General features: G+C 47.7%; 1 protein-coding gene across 1 annotated transcript in view; it reads right to left on the bottom strand.

The window, feature by feature from the left end:
- The window catches only part of LOC139553480 (dual specificity calcium/calmodulin-dependent 3',5'-cyclic nucleotide phosphodiesterase 1B-like), a 53,497-nt gene that overhangs the window by 11,833 nt on the left and 19,836 nt on the right, over nt 1-21,828 (bottom strand). Inside the window, exons 3-6 of the mRNA XM_071365845.1 lie at nt 5,868-6,050; nt 5,485-5,551; nt 4,922-5,038; nt 4,197-4,337 (exon numbers count right to left, since the gene is read on the bottom strand). Of these exons, the coding sequence (XP_071221946.1) occupies nt 4,197-4,337; nt 4,922-5,038; nt 5,485-5,551; nt 5,868-6,050 (508 nt within the window). The remainder of the gene's footprint in view (nt 1-4,196; nt 4,338-4,921; nt 5,039-5,484; nt 5,552-5,867; nt 6,051-21,828) is intronic.

Raw genomic sequence — 21,828 nt, forward strand, 5'->3', positions numbered from 1 at the left:
TGACCCCATCCTGCCTGGTGTCAAAGATACAAGCTGGTGGTGGTGGTGGTGTAATGGTGTGGGGGAATTTTTTCCTTGAACACGTTAGGTCCTTTGATCAAATCAAATCACATTTTATTGGTCACATACACATGGTTAGTAGATGTTAATGCGAGTGTAGCGAAATGCTTGTAAAGGACCTGAAGCGAGGCGACCATCTCTGTCGGCGCCATCTTATATATGATACCAATTGAGCAACGTTTCCATGCCTCAAATAATTCAGGCTGTTCTGGAGGCAGGGGGGGTCGGACCCGGTACTAGATGGATGTACCTAATAAAGTGGCCACTGAGTGTACATAGCACACATATCCATTTCATATACAGTCATTATATAATTATTATCCAGTAACCAGAGTTGGAGGCAAGACCAACACAGATACCCTTGTTATAAACATCTCCATTTCATATTTACAGTAATTTACATTGGATTACAGTAAATAAGTCATTTACATTGGATTACAGTAAATAAGTCATTTACATTGGCTTACAGTAAATAAGTCATTTACATTGGCTTACAGTAAATAAGTCATTTACATTGGATTACAGTAAATAAGTCATTTACATTGGATTACAGTAAATAAGTCATTTACATTGGATTACAGTAAATAAGTCATTTACATTGGATTACAGTAAATAAGTCATTTACATTGGATTACAGTAAATAAGTCATTTACATTGGATTACAGTAAATAAGTCATTTACATTGGATTACAGTAAATAAGTCATTTACATTGGATTACAGTAAATAAGTCATTTACATTGGATTACAGTAAATAAGTCATTTACATTGGATTACAGTAAATAAGTCATTTACATTGGATTACAGTAAATAAGTCATTTACATTGGATTACAGTAAATAAGTCATTTACATTGGATTACAGTAAATAAGTCATTTACATTGGATTACAGTAAATAAGTCATTTACATTGGATTACAGTAAATAAGTCATTTACATTGGATTACAGTAAATAAGTCATTTACATTGGATTACAGTAAATAAGTCATTTACATTGGATTACAGTAAATAAGTCATTTACATTGGATTACAGTAAATAAGTCATTTACATTGGATTACAGTAAATAAGTCATTTACATTGGATTACAGTAAATAAGTCATTTACATTGGATTACAGTAAATAAGTCATTTACATTGGATTACAGTAAATAAGTCATTTACATTGGATTACAGTAAATAAGTCATTTACATTGGATTACAGTAAATAAGTCATTTACATTGGATTACAGTAAATAAGTCATTTACATTGGATTACAGTAAATAAGTCATTTACATTGGATTACAGTAAATAAGTCATTTACATTGGATTACAGTAAATAAGTCATTTACATTGGATTACAGTAAATAAGTCATTTACATTGGCTTACAGTAAATAAGTCATTTACATTGGCTTACAGTAAATAAGTCATTTACATTGGATTACAGTAAATAAGTCATTTACATTGGATTACAGTAAATAAGTCATTTACATTGGATTACAGTAAATAAGTCATTTACATTGGATTACAGTAAATAAGTCATTTACATTGGATTACAGTAAATAAGTCATTTACATTGGATTACAGTAAATAAGTCATTTACATTGGATTACAGTAAATAAGTCATTTACATTGGATTACAGTAAATAAGTCATTTACATTGGATTACAGTAAATAAGTCATTTACATTGGATTACAGTAAATAAGTCATTTACATTGGATTACAGTAAATAAGTCATTTACATTGGATTACAGTAAATAAGTCATTTACATTGGATTACAGTAAATAAGTCATTTACATTGGATTACAGTAAATAAGTCATTTACATTGGATTACAGTAAATAAGTCATTTACATTGGATTACAGTAAATAAGTCATTTACATTGGATTACAGTAAATAAGTCATTTACATTGGCTTACAGTAAATAAGTCATTTACATTGGCTTACAGTAAATAAGTCATTTACATTGGATTACAGTAAATAAGTCATTTACATTGGATTACAGTAAATAAGTCATTTACATTGGATTACAGTAAATAAGTCATTTACATTGGCTTACAGTAAATAAGTCATTTACATTGGATTACAGTAAATAAGTCATTTACATTGGATTACAGTAAATAAGTCATTTACATTGGATTACAGTAAATAAGTCATTTACATTGGATTACAGTAAATAAGTCATTTACATTGGATTACAGTAAATAAGTCATTTACATTGGATTACAGTAAATAAGTCATTTACATTGGATTACAGTAAATAAGTCATTTACATTGGCTTACAGTAAATAAGTCATTTACATTGGATTACAGTAAATAAGTAATTTACATTGGCTTACAGTAAATAAGTCATTTACATTGGCTTACAGTAAATAAGTCATTTACATTGGATTACAGTAAATAAGTCATTTACATTGGCTTACAGTAAATAAGTCATTTACATTGGATTACAGTAAATAAGTCATTTACATTGGCTTACAGTAAATAAGTCATTTACATTGGCTTACAGTAAATAAGTCATTTACATTGGATTACAGTAAATAAGTCATTTACATTGGATTACAGTAAATAAGTAATTTACATTGGCTTACAGTAAATAAGTCATTTACATTGGCTTACAGTAAATAAGTCATTTACATTGGCTTACAGTAAATAAGTCATTTACATTGGCTTACAGTAAATAAGTCATTTACATTGGCTTACAGTAAATAAGTCATTTACATTGGATTACAGTAAATAAGTCATTTACATTGGATTACAGTAAATAAGTCATTTACATTGGATTACAGTAAATAAGTCATTTACATTGGCTTACAGTAAATAAGTCATTTACATTGGCTTACAGTAAATAAGTCATTTACATTGGCTTACAGTAAATAAGTCATTTACATTGGCTTACAGTAAATAAGTCATTTACATTGGCTTACAGTAAATAAGTCATTTACATTGGATTACAGTAAATAAGTCATTTACATTGGATTACAGTAAATAAGTCATTTACATTGGCTTACAGTAAATAAGTCATTTACATTGGCTTACAGTAAATAAGTCATTTACATTGGCTTACAGTAAATAAGTCATTTACATTGGATTACAGTAAATAAGTCATTTACATTGGCTTACAGTAAATAAGTCATTTACATTGGCTTACAGTAAATAAGTCATTTACATTGGCTTACAGTAAATAAGTCATTTACATTGGCTTACAGTAAATAAGTCATTTACATTGGCTTACAGTAAATAAGTCATTTACATTGGCTTACAGTAAATAAGTCATTTACATTGGCTTACAGTAAATAAGTCATTTACATTGGATTACAGTAAATAAGTCATTTACATTGGCTTACAGTAAATAAGTCATTTACATTGGCTTACAGTAAATAAGTCATTTACATTGGCTTACAGTAAATAAGTCATTTACATTGGATTACAGTAAATAAGTCATTTACATTGGCTTACAGTAAATAAGTCATTTACATTGGCTTACAGTAAATAAGTCATTTACATTGGCTTACAGTAAATAAGTCATTTACATTGGCTTACAGTAAATAAGTCATTTACATTGGCTTACAGTAAATAAGTCATTTACATTGGCTTACAGTAAATAAGTCATTTACATTGGCTTACAGTAAATAAGTCATTTACATTGGCTTACAGTAAATAAGTCATTTACATTGGCTTACAGTAAATAAGTCATTTACATTGGATTACAGTAAATAAGTCATTTACATTGGCTTACAGTAAATAAGTAATTTACATTGGCTTACAGTAAATAAGTCATTTACATTGGCTTACAGTAAATAAGTCATTTACATTGGCTTACAGTAAATAAGTAATTTACATTGGCTTACAGTAAATAAGTCATTTACATTGGATTACAGTAAATAAGTCATTTACATTGGATTACAGTAAATAAGTCATTTACATTGGCTTACAGTAAATAAGTCATTTACATTGGATTACAGTTTTTTTTAAATCACATAAATTGGCTTCCTTCAAGTCCATCCACTACAGCTAGTGCCTTGAATTTTCCCCTCACCACGTCACCTGACCTGGCAGGCCAACTATGGGCCTATAGACGGGTCAGGAAATGCCATTTCAAATACAATATTACAGGGATGATCTGTGGTAAACTGAGTGAAAAAGGTGCTGTACTGTACCACTAGTCCTGTACGGAGGAGCAGACAGTGTAGGGTTTGTGTGACGTCGGCTGCGTGGACACTGCTGTGGTACGGGTTGCTGTGTTTACTGTACCCTTTCTCCAGCCTCTCCAAGAAGGACATCAGACAGGAGATGGGGATCTGTAACATGACATCGAGAGTTCACATGGAGTCCACTGTGTTTGGTCCATTGTGTTTGGTCCACTGTGTTTGTCCGTACTGTATCATCAACCTCTCAACGTCATCTGTGTCGGAATCTGCTCCCGAGATGTACTACTTTACCAACTAGAATAATTCCATTTAGCTAAGAACATATGTGTGTTCACTTCAACAGACAAACCATGTGTTTTTCGGGCAGCGAGAGAAGTTTGAATTGTTAAATGCTAATGTATAATTAAATCTGTACAGAAACTGAAAGAGTCAAATATAGTAAGGAAACGAGTCAAATATAGCAAGGAAACGAGTCAAATATAGTAAGGAAACGAGTCAAATATAGCAAGGAAACGAGTCAAATATAGCAAGGAAACGAGTCAAATATAGCAAGGAAACGAGTCAAATATAGCAAGGAAACGAGTCAAATATAGCAAGGAAACGAGTCAAATATAGCAAGGAAACGAGTCAAATATAGCAAGGAAACGAGTCAAATATAGTAAGGAAACGAGTCAAATATAGTAAGGAAACGAGTCAAATATAGCAAGGATGTGCTAAATGATAGAGGTGGAGACCTTGAATCTGCTGTTGAGTTCGTATCGTGTGACCAGCTCCAAGAACAGGGTCTGTAGTGCGTGGTCATGGCAGACAGTGTTCAGGGCAAACACATCAAAGTTCCACCGGTCAATGTCCTAAAGATGGAGAGGATCGAGACCCACAGAATCTGATCTCATTATGTCCACATTGACTTTTTCAAGAAATAGAGACAGTCTGATATTAAAAAGGATAGCTACATTTATTTAACCGTTATTTTAACTAGGCAAGTCGATTAAGAACAAATTGTTGTTTACAATGACGGCCAAACCAAGAGGCAAAATGTCTCCTGCTGTGGGATAGCCATTTGACTACATCAAAACGTAGTAGGGTCATATTGTAGTAAGTTTTTTTTTATTTCTTGTCCACATGACCTGACCAGGACAAACTAGTCACGTGGTCAGGGACAGTCCATGCTCGGCTCTCTATGTGGTGACTAATTGGCTTAGGGAAACGGACTTGCCTAGTTAAATAAAGGTTCAATTAAAAAAATGTGGTGCCTAATGAAAGACTTATAGACTGATAACAGATAAGACGTTGTTACCCTGAGACAGTTGCCGACTGCTGCAGGTTGGTCCGGCATGGCAGCAGTGTAGGCCCTTCTGAACATCCTGGAGCAACATGACATGGAATGTTTGGCACTGGACAATCTCAGAAGGGAATCTGTCATTTCCTTGTTTTAACCTGAATGTGGATCATGCATTTCACTGCTAACGAACCTAGATGAACTCGTCCTGACCCTGTGACACACACACTTTACAAACCCCATGCACAACTTTATTTAGGAGGAGTTTTTTTTTTTTACATTTCATTTCTTTCTCAAATTAATGAGGAGGACCATCCTCCTCTACCTCACTGGGTGAGCCTCCTTTGCATGTATATTATAAATGAACGCCCTCATTAAGGATAATAACATTTTATATCTACCTCTCAACGAATATCCCAGCCTGCACTGCATGGACGATGCTGCGGAACTTTGGTTTGTTGTCGGAGCGGCGGGCAGGGCGGCGGGCCCTCTGAGTGAAGGTTGAAGCCAGCCAATCAGTAACCTCTGTGGGCACGCCATCAGAGTGCAGCTTCTGGAGGTCATCCTCTGCATCCAGACCCGGTCTGAGTGGAGAGAGAACAAATCAGACCCGGTCTGAGAGGAGAGAGAACAAATCAGACCCTGTCTGAGAGGAGAGAGAACAAATCAGACCCTGTCTGAGAGGAGAGAGAACAAATCAGACCCGGTCTGAGAGGAGAGAGAACAAATCAGACCCTGTCTGAGAGGAGAGAGAACAAATCAGACCCGGTCTGAGAGGTGAGAGAACAAATCAGACCCGGTCTGAGAGGAGAGAGAACAAATCAGACCCTGTCTGAGAGGAGAGAGAACAAATCAGACCCGGTCTGAGAGGAGAGAGAACAAATCAGACCCGGTCTGAGAGGAGAGAGAACAAATCAGACCCTGTCTGAGGGGAGAGAGAACAAATCAGACCCGGTCTGAGACGGGAGGGAGAGAGAACAAATCAGACTGTCTGAGACGGGAGGGAGAGAGAACAAATCAGACCCTGTCTGAGACGGGAGAGAGAGAGAACAAATCAGACCATGTCTGAGAAGGGAGAGAGAGAGAGAGAACAAATCAGACCCTCTCTGAGAAGGGAGAGAGAGAGAGAGAACAAAATCAGACCCTGTCTGAGAAGGGAGAGAGAGAGAGAGAACAAATTCAGACCCTGTCTGAGAAGGGAGAGAGAGAGAACAAATCAGACCCTGTCTGAGACGGGAGAGAGAGAGAACAAATCAGACCCTGTCTGAGAGGGGAGAGAGAGAGAACAAATCAGACCCTGTCTGAGAGGGAAGGGAGAGAGAACAAATCAGACCCTGTCTGAGAGAGGAGAGAGAGAACAAATCAGACCCTGTCTGAGACGGGAGGGAGAGAGAACAAATCAGACCCTGTCTGAGACGGGAGGGAGAGAGAACAAATCAGACCCTGTCTGAGACGGGAGGGAGAGAGAACAAATCAGACCCTGTCTGAGACGGGAGGGAGAGAGAACAAATCAGACCCTGTCTGAGACGGGAGGGAGAGAGAACAAATCAGACCCTGTCTGAGACGGGAGAGAGAGAGAACAAATCAGACCCTGTCTGAGACGGGAGGGAGAGAGAACAAATCAGACCCTGTCTGAGACGGGAGGGAGAGAGAACAAATCAGACCCTGTCTGAGACGGGAGAGAGAGAGAACAAATCAGACCCTGTCTGAGACGAGAGAGAGAGAGAACAAATCAGACCCTGTCTGAGACGGGAGAGAGAGAGAAGAAATCAGACCCTGTCTGAGACGAGAGAGAGAGAGAACAAATCAGACCCTGTGTGAGAGGGGAGAGAGAGAGAACAGATCAGACCCTGTCTGAGCCGGGAGGGAAAGAGAACAAATCAGACCCGGTCTGAGAGGAGAGAGAACAAATCAGACCCTGTCTGAGAGGAGAGAGAACAAATCAGACCCTGTCTGAGAGGAGAGAGAACAAATCAGACCCTGTCTGAGAGGAGAGAGAACAAATCAGACCCGGTCTGAGAGGAGAGAGAACAAATCAGACCCTGTCTGAGAGGAGAGAGAACAAATCAGACCCGGTCTGAGAGGAGAGAGAACAAATCAGACCCGGTCTGAGAGGAGAGAGAACAAATCAGACCCTGTCTGAGAGGAGAGAGAACAAATCAGACCCGGTCTGAGAGGAGAGAGAACAAATCAGACCCGGTCTGAGAGGAGAGAGAACAAATCAGACCCTGTCTGAGTGGAGAGAGAACAAATCAGACCCGGTCTGAGACGGGAGGGAGAGAGAACAAATCAGACTGTCTGAGACGGGAGGGAGAGAGAACAAATCAGACCCTGTCTGAGACGGGAGAGAGAGAGAACAAATCAGACCCTGTCTGAGAAGGGAGAGAGAGAGAGAGAACAAATCAGACCCTCTCTGAGAAGGGAGAGAGAGAGAGAGAACAAAATCAGACCCTGTCTGAGAAGGGAGAGAGAGAGAACAAATCAGACCCTGTCTGAGAGGGGAGAGAGAGAGAACAAATCAGACCCTGTCTGAGAGGGGAGAGAGAGAGAACAAATCAGACCCTGTCTGAGAGGGAAGGGAGAGAGAACAAATCAGACCCTGTCTGAGAGAGGAGAGAGAGAGAACAAATCAGACCCTGTCTGAGAGAGGAGAGAGAGAACAAATCAGACCCTGTCTGAGACGGGAGGGAGAGAGAACAAATCAGACCCTGTCTGAGACGGGAGAGAGAGAGAACAAATCAGACCCTGTCTGAGACGGGAGAGAGAGAGAACAAATCAGACCCTGTCTGAGACGGGAGGGAGAGAGAACAAATCAGACCCTGTCTGAGACGGGAGGGAGAGAGAACAAATCAGACCCTGTCTGAGACGGGAGAGAGAGAGAACAAATCAGACCCTGTCTGAGACGAGAGAGAGAGAGAACAAATCAGACCCTGTCTGAGACGGGAGAGAGAGAGAAGAAATCAGACCCTGTCTGAGACGAGAGAGAGAGAGAACAAATCAGACCCTGTGTGAGAGGGGAGAGAGAGAGAACAGATCAGACCCTGTCTGAGCCGGGAGGGAAAGAGAACAAATCAGACCCTGTCTGAGACGGGAGAGAGAGAGAGAACAGATCAGACCCGGTCTGAGAGGAGAGAGAGAACAAAATCAGACCCTGTCTGAGAAGGGAGAGAGAGAGAACAAATCAGACCCTGTCTGAGACGGGAGAGAGAGAGAACAAATCAGACCCTGTCTGAGAGGGGAGAGAGAGAGAACAAATCAGACCCTGTCTGAGAGGGAAGGGAGAGAGAACAAATCAGACCCTGTCTGAGAGAGGAGAGAGAGAGAACAAATCAGACCCTGTCTGAGAGAGGAGAGAGAGAACAAATCAGACCCTGTCTGAGACGGGAGGGAGAGAGAACAAATCAGACCCTGTCTGAGACGGGAGGGAGAGAGAACAAATCAGACCCTGTCTGAGACGGGAGGGAGAGAGAACAAATCAGACCCTGTCTGAGACGGGAGGGAGAGAGAACAAATCAGACCCTGGCTGAGACGGGAGAGAGAGAGAACAAATCAGACCCTGTCTGAGACGGGAGGGAGAGAGAACAAATCAGACCCTGTCTGAGACGGGAGGGAGAGAGAACAAATCAGACCCTGTCTGAGACGGGAGAGAGAGAGAACAAATCAGACCCTGTCTGAGACGAGAGAGAGAGAGAACAAATCAGACCCTGTCTGAGACGGGAGAGAGAGAGAAGAAATCAGACCCTGTCTGAGACGAGAGAGAGAGAGAACAAATCAGACCCTGTGTGAGAGGGGAGAGAGAGAGAACAGATCAGACCCTGTCTGAGCCGGGAGGGAAAGAGAACAAATCAGACCCGGTCTGAGAGGAGAGAGAACAAATCAGACCCTGTCTGAGAGGAGAGAGAACAAATCAGACCCTGTCTGAGAGGAGAGAGAACAAATCAGACCCTGTCTGAGAGGAGAGATAACAAATCAGACCCGGTCTGAGAGGAGAGAGAACAAATCAGACCCTGTCTGAGAGGAGAGAGAACAAATCAGACCCGGTCTGAGAGGAGAGAGAACAAATCAGACCCGGTCTGAGAGGAGAGAGAACAAATCAGACCCTGTCTGAGAGGAGAGAGAACAAATCAGACCCGGTCTGAGAGGAGAGAGAACAAATCAGACCCGGTCTGAGAGGAGAGAGAACAAATCAGACCCTGTCTGAGTGGAGAGAGAACAAATCAGACCCGGTCTGAGACGGGAGGGAGAGAGAACAAATCAGACTGTCTGAGACGGGAGGGAGAGAGAACAAATCAGACCCTGTCTGAGACGGGAGAGAGAGAGAACAAATCAGACCCTGTCTGAGAAGGGAGAGAGAGAGAGAGAACAAATCAGACCCTCTCTGAGAAGGGAGAGAGAGAGAGAGAACAAAATCAGACCCTGTCTGAGAAGGGAGAGAGAGAGAACAAATCAGACCCTGTCTGAGACGGGAGAGAGAGAGAACAAATCAGACCCTGTCTGAGAGGGGAGAGAGATAGAACAAATCAGACCCTGTCTGAGAGGGAAGGGAGAGAGAACAAATCAGACCCTGTCTGAGAGAGGAGAGAGAGAGAACAAATCAGACCCTGTCTGAGAGAGGAGAGAGAGAACAAATCAGACCCTGTCTGAGACGGGAGGGAGAGAGAACAAATCAGACCCTGTCTGAGACGGGAGAGAGAGAGAACAAATCAGACCCTGTCTGAGACGGGAGAGAGAGAGAACAAATCAGACCCTGTCTGAGACGGGAGGGAGAGAGAACAAATCAGACCCTGTCTGAGACGGGAGGGAGAGAGAACAAATCAGACCCTGTCTGAGACGGGAGAGAGAGAGAACAAATCAGACCCTGTCTGAGACGAGAGAGAGAGAGAACAAATCAGACCCTGTCTGAGACGGGAGAGAGAGAGAAGAAATCAGACCCTGTCTGAGACGAGAGAGAGAGAGAACAAATCAGACCCTGTGTGAGAGGGGAGAGAGAGAGAACAGATCAGACCCTGTCTGAGCCGGGAGGGAAAGAGAACAAATCAGACCCTGTCTGAGACGGGAGAGAGAGAGAGAACAGATCAGACCCGGTCTGAGAGGAGAGAGAGAACAAAATCAGACCCTGTCTGAGAAGGGAGAGAGAGAGAACAAATCAGACCCTGTCTGAGACGGGAGAGAGAGAGAACAAATCAGACCCTGTCTGAGAGGGGAGAGAGAGAGAACAAATCAGACCCTGTCTGAGAGGGAAGGGAGAGAGAACAAATCAGACCCTGTCTGAGAGAGGAGAGAGAGAGAACAAATCAGACCCTGTCTGAGAGAGGAGAGAGAGAACAAATCAGACCCTGTCTGAGACGGGAGGGAGAGAGAACAAATCAGACCCTGTCTGAGACGGGAGGGAGAGAGAACAAATCAGACCCTGTCTGAGACGGGAGGGAGAGAGAACAAATCAGACCCTGTCTGAGACGGGAGGGAGAGAGAACAAATCAGACCCTGTCTGAGACGGGAGAGAGAGAGAACAAATCAGACCCTGTCTGAGACGGGAGGGAGAGAGAACAAATCAGACCCTGTCTGAGACGGGAGGGAGAGAGAACAAATCAGACCCTGTCTGAGACGGGAGAGAGAGAGAACAAATCAGACCCTGTCTGAGACGAGAGAGAGAGAGAACAAATCAGACCCTGTCTGAGACGGGAGAGAGAGAGAAGAAATCAGACCCTGTCTGAGACGAGAGAGAGAGAGAACAAATCAGACCCTGTGTGAGAGGGGAGAGAGAGAGAACAGATCAGACCCTGTCTGAGCCGGGAGGGAAAGAGAACAAATCAGACCCGGTCTGAGAGGAGAGAGAACAAATCAGACCCTGTCTGAGAGGAGAGAGAACAAATCAGACCCTGTCTGAGAGGAGAGAGAACAAATCAGACCCAGTCTGAGAGGGGAGAGAACAAATCAGACCCGGTCTGAGAGGAGAGAGAACAAATCAGACCCTGTCTGAGAGGAGAGAGAACAAATCAGACCCGGTCTGAGAGGAGAGAGAACAAATCAGACCCGGTCTGAGAGGAGAGAGAACAAATCAGACCCTGTCTGAGAGGAGAGAGAACAAATCAGACCCGGTCTGAGAGGAGAGAGAACAAATCAGACCCGGTCTGAGAGGAGAGAGAACAAATCAGACCCTGTCTGAGGGGAGAGAGAACAAATCAGACCCGGTCTGAGACGGGAGGGAGAGAGAACAAATCAGACTGTCTGAGACGGGAGGGAGAGAGAACAAATCAGACCATGTCTGAGACGGGAGAGAGAGAGAACAAATCAGACCCTGTCTGAGAAGGGAGAGAGAGAGAGAGAACAAATCAGACCCTCTCTGAGAAGGGAGAGAGAGAGAGAGAACAAAATCAGACCCTGTCTGAGAAGGGAGAGAGAAGAACAAATCAGACCCTGTCTGAGACGGGAGAGAGAGAGAACAAATCAGACCCTGTCTGAGAGGGGAGAGAGAGAGAACAAATCAGACCCTGTCTGAGAGGGAAGGGAGAGAGAACAAATCAGACCCTGTCTGAGAGAGGAGAGAGAGAGAACAAATCAGACCCTGTCTGAGAGAGGAGAGAGAGAACAAATCAGACCCTGTCTGAGACGGGAGGGAGAGAGAACAAATCAGACCCTGTCTGAGACGGGAGAGAGAGAGAACAAATCAGACCCTGTCTGAGACGGGAGAGAGAGAGAACAAATCAGACCCTGTCTGAGACGGGAGGGAGAGAGAACAAATCAGACCCTGTCTGAGACGGGAGGGAGAGAGAACAAATCAGACCCTGTCTGAGACGGGAGAGAGAGAGAACAAATCAGACCCTGTCTGAGACGAGAGAGAGAGAGAACAAATCCTACCCTGTCTGAGACGGGAGAGAGAGAGAAGAAATCAGACCCTGTCTGAGACGAGAGAGAGAGAGAACAAATCAGACCCTGTGTGAGAGGGGAGAGAGAGAGAACAGATCAGACCCTGTCTGAGCCGGGAGGGAAAGAGAACAAATCAGACCCTGTCTGAGACGGGAGAGAGAGAGAGAACAGATCAGACCCTGTCTGAGATGGGAGGGAGAGAGAACAAATCAGACCCTGTCTGAGACGGGAGGGAGAGAGAACAAATTAGACCCTGTCTGAGATGGGAGAGAGAGAGAGAACAGATCAGACCCTGTCTGAGATGGGAGGGAGAGAGAACAAATCAGACCCTGTCTGAGACGGGAGAGAGAGAGAACAAATCAGACCCTGTCTGAGACGGGAGAGAGAGAGAACAGATCAGACCCTGTCTGAGACGGGAGAGAGAGAGAACAAATCAGACCCTGTCTGATACGGGAGGGAGAGAGAACAAATCAGACCCTGTCTGAGACGGGAGAGAGAGAGAACAAATCAGACCCTGTCTGAGACGGGAGAGAGAGAGAACAAATCAGACCCTGTCTGAGACGGGAGAGAGAGAGAACAAATCAGACCCTGTCTGAGACGGGAGGGAGAGAGAACAAATCAGACCCTGTCTGAGACGGGAGGGAGAGAGAACAAATCAGACCCTGTCTGAGACGGGAGAGAGAGAGAACAAATCAGACCCTGTCTGAGACGGGAGGGAGAGAGAACAAATCAGACCCTGTCTGAGACGGGAGAGAGAGAGAACAAATCAGACCCTGTCTGAGACGGGAGGGAGAGAGAACAGATCAGACCCTGTCTGAGACGGGAGGGAGAGGGAGAACAAATCAGACCCTGTCTGAGACGGGAGGGAGAGGGAACAAATCAGACCCTGTCTGAGACGGGAGGGAGAGAGAACAAATCAGACCCTGTCTGAGACGGGAGAGAGAGAGAACAAATCAGACCCTGTCTGAGACGGGAGGGAGAGAGAACAAATCAGACCCTGTCTGAGACGGGAGAGAGAGAGAACAAATCAGACCCTGTCTGAGACGGGAGGGAGAGAGAACAGATCAGACCCTGTCTGAGACGGGAGGGAGAGGGAGAACAAAGCAGACCCTGTCTGAGACGGGAGGGAGAGGGAACAAATCAGACCCTGTCTGAGACGGGAGGGAGAGGGAGAACAAATCAGACCCTGTCTGAGACGGGAGAGAGAGAGAACAAATCAGACCCTGTCTGAGACGGGAGGGAGAGAGAACAAATCAGACCCTGTCTGAGACGGGAGAGAGAGAGAACAAATCAGACCCTGTCTGAGACGGGAGGGAGAGAGAACAGATCAGACCCTGTCTGAGACGGGAGGGAGAGGGAGAACAAATCAGACCCTGTCTGAGACGGGAGGGAGAGGGAACAAATCAGACCCTGTTTGAGACGGGAGGGAGAGGGAGAACAAATCAGACCCTGTCTGAGACGGGAGGGAGAGAGAACAGATCAGACCCTGTCTGAGACGGGAGGGAGAGGGAACAAATCAGACCCTGTCTGAGACGGGAGGGAGAGAGAACAAATCAGACCCTGTCTGAGACGGGAGGGAGAGAGAACAAATCAGACCCTGTCTGAGACGGGAGAGAGAGAGAACAAATCAGACCCTGTCTGAGACGGGAGAGAGAGAGAAGAAATCAGACCCTGTCTGAGACGAGAGAGAGAGAGAACAAATCAGACCCTGTGTGAGAGGGGAGAGAGAGAGAACAGATCAGACCCTGTCTGAGCCGGGAGGGAAAGAGAACAAATCAGACCCTGTCTGAGACGGGAGAGAGAGAGAGAACAGATCAGACCCGGTCTGAGAGGAGAGAGAACAAATCAGACCCGGTCTGAGGGGAGAGAGAACAAATCAGACCCGGTCTGAGACGGGAGGGAGAGGGAACAAATCAGACTGTCTGAGACGGGAGGGAGAGAGAACAAATCAGACCCTGTCTGAGACGGGAGAGAGAGAGAACAAATCAGACCCTGTCTGAGAAGGGAGAGAGGGAAAGAGAACAAATCAGATCCTGTCTGAGACGGGAGAGAGAGAGAGAACAGATCAGACCCGGTCTGAGAGGAGAGAGAACAAATCAGACCCTGTCTGAGGGGAGAGAGAACAAATCAGACCCGGTCTGAGACGGGAGGGAGAGAGAACAAATCAGACTGTCTGAGACGGGAGGGAGAGAGAACAAATCAGACCCTGTCTGAGACGGGAGAGAGAGAGAACAAATCAGACCCTGTCTGAGAAGGGAGAGAGAGAGAGAGAACAAATCAGACCCTCTCTGAGAAGGGAGAGAGAGAGAGAGAGAGAACAAAATCAGACCCTGTCTGAGAAGGGAGAGAGAGAGAACAAATCAGACCCTGTCTGAGACGGGAGAGAGAGAGAACAAATCAGACCCTGTCTGAGAGGGGAGAGAGAGAGAACAAATCAGACCCTGTCTGAGAGGGAAGGGAGAGAGAACAAATCAGACCCTGTCTGAGAGAGGAGAGAGAGAGAACAAATCAGACCCTGTCTGAGAGAGGAGAGAGAGAACAAATCAGACCCTGTCTGAGACGGGAGGGAGAGAGAACAAATCAGACCCTGTCTGAGACGGGAGAGAGAGAGAACAAATCAGACCCTGTCTGAGACGGGAGAGAGAGAGAACAAATCAGACCCTGTCTGAGACGGGAGGGAGAGAGAACAAATCAGACCCTGTCTGAGACGGGAGGGAGAGAGAACAAATCAGACCCTGTCTGAGACGGGAGAGAGAGAGAACAAATCAGACCCTGTCTGAGACGAGAGAGAGAGAGAACAAATCCTACCCTGTCTGAGACGGGAGAGAGAGAGAAGAAATCAGACCCTGTCTGAGACGAGAGAGAGAGAGAACAAATCAGACCCTGTGTGAGAGGGGAGAGAGAGAGAACAGATCAGACCCTGTCTGAGCCGGGAGGGAAAGAGAACAAATCAGACCCTGTCTGAGACGGGAGAGAGAGAGAGAACAGATCAGACCCTGTCTGAGACGGGAGGGAGAGAGAACAAATCAGACCCTGTCTGAGACGGGAGGGAGAGAGAACAAATTAGACCCTGTCTGAGATGGGAGAGAGAGAGAGAACAGATCAGACCCTGTCTGAGATGGGAGGGAGAGAGAACAAATCAGACCCTGTCTGAGACGGGAGAGAGAGAAAACAAATCAGACCCTGTCTGAGACGGGAGAGAGAGAGAACAGATCAGACCCTGTCTGAGACGGGAGAGAGAGAGAACAAATCAGACCCTGTCTGATACGGGAGGGAGAGAGAACAAATCAGACCCTGTCTGAGACGGGAGAGAGAGAGAACAAATCAGACCCTGTCTGAGACGGGAGAGAGAGAGAACAAATCAGACCCTGTCTGAGACGGGAGAGAGAGAGAACAAATCAGACCCTGTCTGAGACGGGAGGGAGAGAGAACAAATCAGACCCTGTCTGAGACGGGAGGGAGAGAGAACAAATCAGACCCTGTCTGAGACGGGAGAGAGAGAGAACAAATCAGACCCTGTCTGAGACGGGAGGGAGAGAGAACAAATCAGACCCTGTCTGAGACGGGAGAGAGAGAGAACAAATCAGACCCTGTCTGAGACGGGAGGGAGAGGGAACAGATCAGACCCTGTCTGAGACGGGAGGGAGAGGGAGAACAAATCAGACCCTGTCTGAGACGGGAGGGAGAGGGAACAAATCAGACCCTGTCTGAGACGGGAGGGAGAGAGAACAAATCAGACCCTGTCTGAGACGGGAGAGAGAGAGAACAAATCAGACCCTGTCTGAGACGGGAGGGAGAGAGAACAAATCAGACCCTGTCTGAGACGGGAGAGAGAGAGAACAAATCAGACCCTGTCTGAGACGGGAGGGAGAGAGAACAGATCAGACCCTGTCTGAGACGGGAGGGAGAGGGAGAACAAATCAGACCCTGTCTGAGACGGGAGGGAGAGGGAACAAATCAGACCCTGTCTGAGACGGGAGGGAGAGGGAGAACAAATCAGACCCTGTCTGAGACGGGAGGGAGAGAGGACAGATCAGACCCTGTCTGAGACGGGAGGGAGAGGGAACAAATCAGACCCTGTCTGAGACGGGAGGGAGAGAGAACAAATCAGACCCTGTCTGAGACGGGAGGGAGAGAGAACAGATCAGACCCTGTCTGAGACGGGAGGGAGAGGGAGAACAAATCAGACCCTGTCTGAGACGGGAGGGAGAGAGAACAGATCAGACCCTGTCTGAGACGGGAGGGAGAGGGAACAAATCAGACCCTGTCTGAGACGGGAGGGAGAGAGAACAAATCAGACCCTGTCTGAGACGGGAGGGAGAGAGAACAAATCAGACCCTGTCTGAGACGGGAGGGAGAGAGAACAGATCAGACCCTGTCTGAGACGGGAGGGAGAGAGAACAAATCAGACCCTGTCTGAGACGGGAGGGAGAGAGAACAAATCAGACCCTGTCTGAGACGGGAGGGAGAGAGAACAGATCAGACCCTGTCTGAGACGGGAGGGAGAGAGAACAGATCAGACCCTGTCTGAGACGGGAGGGAGAGAGAACAAATCAGACCCTGTCTGAGACGGGAGGGAGAGAGAACAAATCAGACCCTGTCTGAGACGGGAGGGAGAGAGAGAGAACAAATCAGACCCTGTCTGAGACGGGAGGGAGAGAGAACAAATCAGACCCTGTCTGAGACGGGAGGGAGAGAGAACAGATCAGACCCTGTCTGAGACGGGAGGGAGAGAGAACAGATCAGACCCTGTCTGAGACGGGAGGGAGAGAGAACAGATCAGACCCTGTCTGAGACGGGAGGGAGAGAGAACAGATCAGACCCTGTCTGAGACGGGAGGGAGAGAGAACAGATCAGACCCTGTCTGAGACGGGAGGGAGAGAGAACAGATCAGACCCTGTCTGAGACGGGAGGGAGAGAGAACAGATCAGACCCTGTCTGAGACGGGAGGGAGAGAGAACAGATCAGACCCTGTCTGAGACGGGAGGGAGAGAGAACAGATCAGACCCTGTCTGAGACGGGAGGGAGAGAACAAATCAGACCCTGTCTGAGACGGGAGGGAGAGAGAACAGATCAGACCCTGTCTGAGACGGGAGGGAGAGAGAACAAATCAGACCCTGTCTGAGACGGGAGAGAGAGAGAGAACAAATCAGACCCTGTCTGAGACGGGAGAGAGAGAGAGAACAAATCAGACCCTGTCTGAGACGGGAGGGAGAGAGAACAGATCAGACCCTGTCTGAGACGGGAGGGAGAGAGAACAGATCAGACCCTGTCTGAGACGGGAGGGAGAGGGAACAGATCAGACCCTGTCTGAGACGGGAGGGAGAGGGAACAGATCAGACCCTGTCTGAGACGGGAGGGAGAGAGAACAGATCAGACCCTGTCTGAGACGGGAGGGAGAGAGAACAGATCAGACCCTGTCTGAGACGGGAGGGAGAGAGAACAAATCAGACCCTGTCTGAGACGGGAGGGAGAGAGAACAAATCAGACCCTGTCTGAGACGGGAGGGAGAGAGAACAGATCAGACCCTGTCTGAGACGGGAGGGAGAGAGAACAGATCAGACCCTGTCTGAGACGGGAGGGAGAGAGAACAGATCAGACCCTGTCTGAGACGGGAGGGAGAGAGAACAGATCAGACCCTGTCTGAGACGGGAGGGAGAGAGAACAGATCAGACCCTGTCTGAGACGGGAGGGAGAGAGAACAGATCAGACCCTGTCTGAGACGGGAGGGAGAGAGAACAGATCAGACCCTGTCTGAGACGGGAGGGAGAGAGAACAGATCAGACCCTGTCTGAGACGGGAGGGAGAGAGAACAGATCAGACCCTGTCTGAGACGGGAGGGAGAGAGAACAGATCAGACCCTGTCTGAGACGGGAGGGAGAGAGAACAGATCAGACCCTGTCTGAGACGGGAGGGAGAGAGAACAGATCAGACCCTGTCTGAGACGGGAGGGAGAGAGAACAAATCAGACCCTGTCTGAGACGGGAGAGAGAGAGAGAACAAATCAGACCCTGTCTGAGACGGGAGGGAGAGAGAACAGAACAGACCCTGTCTGAGACGGGAGGGAGAGAGAACAAATCAGACCCTGTCTGAGACGGGAGGGAGAGAGAACAAATCAAACCCTGTCTGAGACGGGAGAGAGAGAGAGAACAAATCAGACCCTGTCTGAGACGGGAGGGAGAGAGAACAGATCAGACCCTGTCTGAGACGGGAGGGAGAGAGAACAGATCAGACCCTGTCTGAGACGGGAGAGAGAGAGAACAGATCAGACCCTGTCTGAGACGGGAGGGAGAGGGAACAGATCAGACCCTGTCTGAGACGGGAGGGAGAGAGAACAGATCAGACCCTGTCTGAGACGGGAGGGAGAGAGAACAGATCAGACCCTGTCTGAGACGGGAGGGAGAGAGAACAAATCAGACCCTGTCTGAGACGGGAGGGAGAGAGAACAAATCAGACCCTGTCTGAGACGGGAGGGAGAGAGAACAGATCAGACCCTGTCTGAGACGGGAGGGAGAGAGAACAGATCAGACCCTGTCTGAGACGGGAGGGAGAGAGAACAGATCAGACCCTGTCTGAGACGGGAGGGAGAGAGAACAAATCAGACCCTGTCTGAGACGGGAGGGAGAGAGAACAAATCAGACCCTGTCTGAGACGGGAGGGAGAGAGAACAGATCAGACCCTGTCTGAGACGGGAGGGAGAGAGAACAGATCAGACCCTGTCTGAGACGGGAGGGAGAGAGAACAGATCAGACCCTATCTGAGACGGGAGGGAGAGAGAACAGATCAGACCCTGTCTGAGACGGGAGAGAGAGAGAGAACAAATCAGACCCTGTCTGAGACGGGAGGGAGAGAGAAAAGATCAGACCCTGTCTGAGACGGGAGGGAGAGAGAACAAATCAGACCCTGTCTGAGACGGGAGGGAGAGAGAACAAATCAGACCCTGTCTGAGACGGGAGAGAGAGAGAGAACAAATCAGACCCTGTCTGAGACGGGAGGGAGAGAGAACAGATCAGACCCTGTCTGAGACGGGAGGGAGAGAGAACAGATCAGACCCTGTCTGAGACGGGAGAGAGAGAGAACAGATCAGACCCTGTCTGAGACGGGAGGGAGAGGGAACAGATCAGACCCTGTCTGAGACGGGAGGGAGAGAGAACAGATCAGACCCTGTCTGAGACGGGAGGGAGAGAGAACAGATCAGACCCTGTCTGAGACGGGAGGGAGAGAGAACAAATCAGACCCTGTCTGAGACGGGAGGGAGAGAGAACAAATCAGACCCTGTCTGAGACGGGAGGGAGAGAGAACAGATCAGACCCTGTCTGAGACGGGAGGGAGAGAGAACAGATCAGACCCTGTCTGAGACGGGAGGGAGAGAGAACAGATCAGACCCTGTCTGAGACGGGAGGGAGAGAGAACAGATCAGACCCTGTCTGAGACGGGAGGGAGAGAGAACAAATCAGACCCTGTCTGAGACGGGAGGGAGAGAGAACAGATCAGACCCTGTCTGAGACGGGAGGGAGAGGGAACAAATCAGACCCTGTCTGAGACGGGAGGGAGAGGGAACAAATCAGACCCTGTCTGAGACGGGGGGGAGAGAGAACAAATCCTACCCTGTCTGAGACGGGAGAGAGAGAGAAGAAATCCTACCCTGTCTGAGACGGGAGGGAGAGAGAACAAATCAGACCCTGTCTGAGACGGGAGGGAGAGAGAACAGATCAGACCCTGTCTGAGACGGGAGGGAGAGGGAACAAATCAGACCCTGTCTGAGACGGGAGGGAGAGGGAACAAATCAGACCCTGTCTGAGACGGGAGGGAGAGAGAACAAATCAGACCCTGTCTGAGACGGGAGGGAGAGAGAACAGATCAGACCCTGTCTGAGACGGGAGGGAGAGGGAACAAATCAGACCCTGTCTGAGACGGGAGGGAGAGGGAACAAATCAGACCCTGTCTGAGACGGGAGGGAGAGAGAACAAATCCTACCCTGTCTGAGACGGGAGGGAGAGAGAACAAATCAGACCCTGTCTGAGACGGGAGGGAGAGAGAACAGATCAGACCCTGTCTGAGACGGGAGGGAGAGGGAACAAATCAGACCCTGTCTGAGACGGGAGGGAGAGGGAACAAATCAGACCCTGTCTGAGACGGGAGGGAGAGAGAACAAATCCTACCCTGTCTGAGACGGGAGGGAGAGAGAACAAATCAGACCCTGTCTGAGACGGGAGGGAGAGAGAACAGATCAGACCCTGTCTGAGACGGGAGGGAGAGAGAACAGATCAGACCCTGTCTGAGACGGGAGGGAGAGAGAACAGATCAGACCCTGTCTGAGACGGGAGGGAGAGGGAACAGATCAGACCCTGTCTGAGACGGGAGGGAGAGAGAACAGATCAGACCCTGTCTGAGACGGGAGGGAGAGGGAACAAATCAGACCCTGTCTGAGACGGGAGGGAGAGAGAACAGATCAGACCCTGTCTGAGACGGGAGGGAGAGAGAACAGATCAGACCCTGTCTGAGACGGGAGGGAGAGAGAACAGATCAGACCCTGTCTGAGACGGGAGAGAGAGAGAACAAATCAGACCCTGTCTGAGACGGGAGGGAGAGGGAACAGATCAGACCCTGTCTGAGACGGGAGGGAGAGAGAACAGATCAGACCCTGTCTGAGACGGGAGGGAGAGGGAACAAATCAGACCCTGTCTGAGACGGGAGGGAGAGAGAACAGATCAGACCCTGTCTGAGACGGGAGGGAGAGAGAACAGATCAGACCCTGTCTGAGACGGGAGGGAGAGAGAACAGATCAGACCCTGTCTGAGACGGGAGGGAGAGAGAACAAATCAGACCCTGTCTGAGACGGGAGGGAGAGAGAACAGATCAGACCCTGTCTGAGACGGGAGGGAGAGAGAACAGATCAGACCCTGTCTGAGAGGGAGGGAGAGAGAACAGATCAGACCCTGTCTGAGACGGGAGGGAGAGAGAACAGATCAGACCCTGTCTGAGACGGGAGGGAGAGAGAACAGATCAGACCCTGTCTGAGACGGGAGAGAGAGAGAACAAATCAGACCCTGTCTGAGACGGGAGGGAGAGGGAACAGATCAGACCCTGTCTGAGACGGGAGGGAGAGAGAACAGATCAGACCCTGTCTGAGACGGGAGGGAGAGGGAACAAATCAGACCCTGTCTGAGACGGGAGGGAGAGAGAACAGATCAGACCCTGTCTGAGACGGGAGGGAGAGAGAACAGATCAGACCCTGTCTGAGACGGGAGGGAGAGAGAACAGATCAGACCCTGTCTGAGACGGGAGGGAGAGAGAACAAATCAGACCCTGTCTGAGACGGGAGGGAGAGAGAACAGATCAGACCCTGTCTGAGACGGGAGGGAGAGAGAACAGATCAGACTCTGTCTGAGAGGGAGGGAGAGAGAACAGATCAGACTCTGTCTGAGACGGGAGGGAGAGAAAACAGATCAGACCCTGTCTGAGACGGGAGGGAGAGACAACAGATCAGACCCT

This window comes from Salvelinus alpinus, chromosome 2 (assembly GCF_045679555.1).
Source record: "Salvelinus alpinus chromosome 2, SLU_Salpinus.1, whole genome shotgun sequence".
Lineage (NCBI taxonomy): Eukaryota > Metazoa > Chordata > Actinopteri > Salmoniformes > Salmonidae > Salvelinus > Salvelinus alpinus.